This window comes from Sinocyclocheilus rhinocerous, unplaced genomic scaffold (assembly GCF_001515625.1).
Source record: "Sinocyclocheilus rhinocerous isolate Xijiao unplaced genomic scaffold, SAMN03320098_v1.1 scaffold656, whole genome shotgun sequence".
Taxonomy (NCBI): domain Eukaryota; kingdom Metazoa; phylum Chordata; class Actinopteri; order Cypriniformes; family Cyprinidae; genus Sinocyclocheilus; species Sinocyclocheilus rhinocerous.
The window spans coordinates 968,669-974,890 of record NW_015648010.1 but is presented as its reverse complement, the minus strand read 5'-3'; the positions used below and the strand labels follow the sequence as shown (position 1 = coordinate 974,890).

The following is a 6,222-nucleotide window of genomic DNA, read 5'->3' as shown; positions in this document are numbered from 1 at the left end:
GCACCAAAGCCCCCCCCCCTCTCCAAACCCCGCCTCAATGTGTGTTGGAGTCCCTCCCACTAAACAAGCTCCGCCCACCCAGGTAGGGTATATCAGTGCCTTAAAGGGATAGATCACACAAAAATTTAAATTCTATAATCATTTACTCGCCTGCATGTCATTCCAAATGATGTGACGTTATTTGTCTTTCTTTTCGAACACATTCATGAAACGTATTCCTACTGGCACACTGCATTGAGTCTACTGAACATAATATGCATTGAATGGTTACCGAATTTTTGAATCACGACGGTTTTCAGAGGAAATATTTACCCGCGTACTAATTAAGTTTATAAAACGGAGAGTTCTGGTGCTTGATTCTGATTGGCTGAGCCGCGTTTGAAGCTGTTGTAAATGACTCTACAAAGTAACATACACCTTTGTTTACGTTTGTCTGTTGCTTGGCAACCACTTTGTTGCAACCACAACTGTTTCTGAGGAACTACATTGTTTGGTGGAAGAATACGGTTTTTATTAATATCATTACACTTTATTTGCTCCGTTTTATTTTGTGAAACCTTACTACGTATATGGAATAACCGTTGTATAAAAGCAATAAGCCCCGTGAAGCCGTGGTTTACAGTGAATTTATAACTGCTAAGGGGGTTAAACTCTGCTTCGTGTCGTGCCTAACAACGCCCCTTTAGCTGTTAGAAATACACTGTAAACCACGGCTTCTTGGGGCGTATTGCTTTATTGACAGCCCAGACTTTCATATCAAAAGTAACAAAGTGCAAAGCTTATAAGTTTCGTTCACGCATTAATGGAAACCAGTACAGACAAAGACCTCAGTTCATTAAAATGAAGACGGATTTACATAGAGAAATCGATATTGTCAATCAGTCCAATCCTCGACACAGCTGACACATTTACCTGTTGTAGCATATCCACGTTGTGTGCACAAAATAGTCGCTAACACGGTCAAAACGCCAATTAAACATCACCGTTTCGGTCAATGATTTCGGCCCTCCAAAAACGGTCTCATTTGAATATTTTTGTTGCATCACTAGTCTTGAATGAATGTTTGAAGAATCCCCATGATGCTTTGCAGATGTGAGAGACTGACTGAATAAATGCATGTTACCTGTATCTGTTTGAACACTTTAGGGATTGGTTTGCAGTTGAGCTTCTGGCATGCCTGTCTGTAGGCATTCAGAATCTCCTCCACCGTCACATTCTGGGCTGCAGAGACAAAACCACACAAAGACAAGGTCAAAGGTGATACAGAGACATACTACACAGCATATGCAACAGTTGATTGGATGCAGCCAGTTCTCTAATGGCACTTTTCCACTGCGTGGTACGACTCGGCTCAGTAAGGTACGGCTCGGTTTGGTTTTCGACTGCAGTTTAGTATCGCTTTAGAGTGGGCGGGATTATTCACACGTCGTTAGTTGCGCCGCCTATACTACCAGGTACTGTACCCAGTGGAAAACCCCCCAAAAGTGAACCGTACCGAGCCGTACCGTGCCGTACCATGCAGTGGAAAAGCGCCATTAGTCTGAATCCAACTCGTCTCATTCTCTATGTTTGGAAGAGCAATTGCTCCTACGATGCCTTAAAACACAGCTTTCGTAAACAGGTTTTGTGACAGTCTGAACAAGGAAGAGTTTGAACAATGTAAGCGAGTGAAACGAATCTGTCCTCACCGAGTCTTTGGGGAGACTGAGAGAAGTGCGTGTACGTGATTCTTGAGCGCTCTCAGTAGGGTCTTTGTGTAGCACATGAACACACACACTCAAAGAACCAAGCGGTCTAGACGTTTTAAGCATTGGCCACAGTCATATGACTACATTCAGACTTATTGTTTTGATGTGAGACACACACACACACACACACACACACACTGTGCGCAGAACTAAAATACCAGGCTCTACAGCGTGAGCATTTCACTTGCATTTGCATTGCGGTGATACTACAATGTCATTTGTTATGCAAACATATTAACCATTACATAAAAATAGGCAACGGAAATCTTAAAGCAAAGGAAGCACCAAAAGCAATTCAGAATGAATGCATGACGTATTACTACATGTTGACTGTTTAAGTGCAAAAAAGCATTGTTAACATATCTATATCTCAGAGAAAATAACATTTAAAAAAAATGTTTTTTTTTCTTTCTGACAAGTAATTCTGTGCAATATTGCTTGTATGACTGCTACAGATCCAATAACAAAACGTGGAACCAATGTTTAATTGTTTATTCATCTCTTATTATAAATGTAAATACATATGCATCATGAAAATTAGTATTAGTAGTAGTAATAACAACAATTATTCCTACTTATTACTACTCACAACACTACTTAAATACACATTTAATTATGAAAATATTTATAATATTTATACCAATATAATAATAATAAAAATTATAATACTAAAGCAATTATTTGTATTTCTTTTTTTGTGCATCAATTTCACATTGTAAGGACAATTCTGGGTCATTTTCACCCTAATGTTTATGTAAACCAGCTGTGCATGCTGTTGATTACCAATAATTTCATTATGACAATAATTTCGACTCGTCCCTCTGTGTGTATAAACAAACGGGAAGCATGTTTACAGTAAACACAATCACAATGTAAGCTCTGCAGGCCTGAGGGTTGACAAGGAAATGTAAAGCTTGTGTTTCAGTGCTTTAAGCATTCTTCAATATTTGAACCGAATTTCTTTAATAAAAATGACCCCTAAATCACCCCAATTTTTGTAACAGGAGCTGCATGTAAACAATGATTCACAGAGAGTTCCATCACATCTTCCATGTCTCTTCTGGTTATCTTTGCAGAGATTTAATTCACTTAAACTATTTACTAATTCATAGATGACATGACTTGAAAGACTGAATATAACATTTTATTTAATAATAGTTTGAAATGCATGCAGACTTCAGGAATAAAGCTTTGTTATGTTTACATCAACGTAGCTATACTGACTGCCAGGCTTTCAAAACAAATTAGCTAATTTTAAATGTTTAATTATTGTAAAAGGCAAATGTGGATTCTGCTTGTTTTTTTGCACATCTTTTGCATATTTAAACATACAAACACAGCAGAGCACTGCTGATTAGAGTAGAGATGACGTGCTGTGTTGATGACTCTATGATAATTACAAGATTAGATGCCGTCCTTCCACGCTTGCTATCATCTAATAAGCTGCAGACCAATCACGACCACCATCACTAAAATGAGCCATAAATATAAACCAATACATGAACGACTGAACGATTCAGCTAAGAGTGCATCATGAGTCTTTCATCTTCTCCTCAGGCAATCTAATTAAACTAAAGTCTGCTTTAAAAGATTTCCAATGGCTCATTCTCCATGAGAACGCCTTCTGGCGATTCAGCAAAACTTCTTTAATCCAGTCTACATCTGCAGTATCTAATATGTAAGCAATACAAGATGCGCATTAAATATAGCATGCGATTTATCGTGCAGCCCTAACCAAAACAAAGCCCAAGAATTACAACACAAACATTAATGCTGCAAAGTGCTTAGTTAAATTCCAAAAGTTATTGGTTACTTGAAAGTTTGCAAACTGTGATGATCATCCACTGTTTACTCACAAATATGGCATACAGTAACTGTTAACAGCAGACATCTGACAAAGTTTAGGTTTAAGTTACTGTTGCCAAACTTCTGACTACAAAAACTAAAGTTTGCCACTAAAGGGCTGTTCACACAGAATGCGTTTTTCCATTCAAATGTGCTACTTTTCAATTTTTTTCCTACGTAAACGCGCTACGCTACATGAACATGTATGACCGTTGCGCTCACGTCTTTTGCAGCGTTTCACACAAGCGCCACATTTTTAAGACGCAGTGTCAAGTTAAAATGATTTCAACTTTTACACGCTGCGCCGCTTGTCAATGTCAGTCCCAAAAGAGTGGACCAATCAGAAGACCCCGGAGGCGGGGCAAGCATAGCAAGCTTTTGTTTACAGTAAGTTGGCATGGAATTTTTTTTTATTTGATGGCAATTTGGCGGAAGAGGCACTCATAATGGCTGAGTCAGGAGGATACCCTGAATTATATAGGCCTAACATTTCTTCAAGCGATTATCACAACCTGTTTCTTTAAAAAAAGAAGAAAAAAAAGAAGCCTGGAGATAAATATTTCCGTTATTGCATCACGTCTCAAAAGCGCGTCTCCAGACCTTTGCGTTCTATTTCGCTTTTAAAAAAAACATTCCTGAGCAATGCGTGTTGCGTTTTTAGACACAAAGACAAATTCTGTGTGAACGGCCCCTTGAATGCTCACAGTCCGATCAGATTGAGCTCCATCAACCAGTCGCAGCAGCTGATAAAACACACTCCCTCAAGACAAAAACTGCAGGGAAATGAGGCCTTTTGAGTGCACTTAGTACAACTAACCTCATAGATTATCACAGGAAATAATCATTACTACTGAACATCGCTCTTAGTGAAAGTGGTCAATATTTAACAGTTCAATGATGTGGTTTTATCAGCAATGTAATGAGCGTTTCATTCATTTCATTGTAAAAATTATTGATTTCAAACTGGTTTCTCCTGCTGTCTTCTATTATTAGTGCAAACAGAATGTCCGACTCAATCTCACACCATTGGTTGAGACAATTATAGCTGTCTCTGCATTTTAATCTTGGACAGAAGAAAGTATTTAAATAATGTAAAAAAAAAAATGTCAAACACAAACTTCAGGCCTATGGTTGTTTAATTTGAAGTCATATTTTTTATTTAATGGTCCCACTTTATATTAGGTGGCCTTAACTACTATGTACTTACATAAAAAATAAGTACAATGTACTTATTGTGTTCATATTGTGTTGCAAAACACTTCTGCTGCTATTGAGGTGGGATACGGGTAAGGTTAGGGACAGGTTTGGTGGTATGGGCAGGTCTAAGGGTGGGTTAAGGTGTAAGGTATAGGTCAACAGTGTAATTATAATGTAATTAGAGAAATTAATAACAGATGTAATTACATTCAGGTTTTTTTTTTTAAATAAGTACAATGTAAAAACATGTACACAATCATTGTACCAAATGATTAATTTAAAATGCAAGTTAAGGCCACCTAATAAAGTGGGACAGATTTATTCATCCCAAATTTGCCAGATTCCAGGAAAAATTATACTGTAAATACCATTTTCATGACTGGACTGCAATTCCGTCCTGCATCATGGAAATCATAGAGCCCTACATGTGTGACACGTAAGACTAAATCGGGTAATACAATCAATAAAAACATTTTAAAAAGGTGTAAAATATGTAAAATATACCATTCATTTCCAGTCTGCATGCGCGTGTTTTATGAACGTGAGGGCCGTGTCAGACCAAGCAGAGTGCTACTCTGTGTACAGCATGTCCTTGGAAAAGCATTCACTTTTTAGTCTCAGCGTGAGAGAGAAAGACAGAGAGAGAGACTTCCCAAAATGGGAAAACAATAGCAAGCACTCCTTAATATTTCCAAATGCACACAGATAAATGCCATCTCTTTTCACATGTTGACTGCGTGACAGCTGGCTCCTTCAGCAGTGTCAGCGCTGGCATTGAGCATTAGATGAAATCATTAAGTCCATGTCATGAAATGTCTTCAAAGAAGAGAAAAGCAGGCATGTTTTTAAAGTGCAGCCTTCGTATTTTTACCAAATTAGCTATTTGGACACGCCATCTGGGTAGGTTTCATAACCTGAAAAAACATCCAAAAGCACGTGTACGTGTTAACCACTTCCAGGTTCCAGAACAACTAAGATAAATAGACCTGCACAGTGGTGAGATTTCAGCATGGTACATTTGAAAATGTTACCATGATAAAGATTAACCACAACGCTAAAGCATAAGTATCTCCTTTCCTAATGCACTGTATATAGACCATGGCATCATGAGAGTGGGGTGAATCAATGAGAATCTGTCCGTCAGCAAACAGCCTTTGGGGAAACCTGGGCTCTGCATTCCTCTGAATGGCGTCTTTCCAAAAGCAGCGGTGGAGAACACTTACTAAAGTGTGCTGCTGAGCTGGCCAGACGTCTAAACTAAAGACTGCTCCTTCAGATTAAAACTCATTACACTTCAATCAATACACAGGGAGCGGTACTGCAGTACACAATCCAATGCCCGCCCCCCCAAAAGGCACCCCCACCCCCCTTGAAGGTCAAGTTAATTTTAATTTTATTTTCTCAATAGCGCCAGATCACAACAGAAGTCATT

The 6,222-nt window shown here is 38.5% G+C and overlaps 1 protein-coding gene across 1 annotated transcript in view; it reads right to left on the bottom strand.

Annotated features, from left to right (window-relative positions):
• The window catches only part of LOC107709550 (protein phosphatase 1 regulatory subunit 37-like), a 48,862-nt gene that overhangs the window by 21,549 nt on the left and 21,091 nt on the right, over nt 1-6,222 (bottom strand). Inside the window, exon 2 of the mRNA XM_016514046.1 lies at nt 1,124-1,221. Coding sequence (XP_016369532.1) covers nt 1,124-1,221 — 98 coding nt within the window. The remainder of the gene's footprint in view (nt 1-1,123; nt 1,222-6,222) is intronic.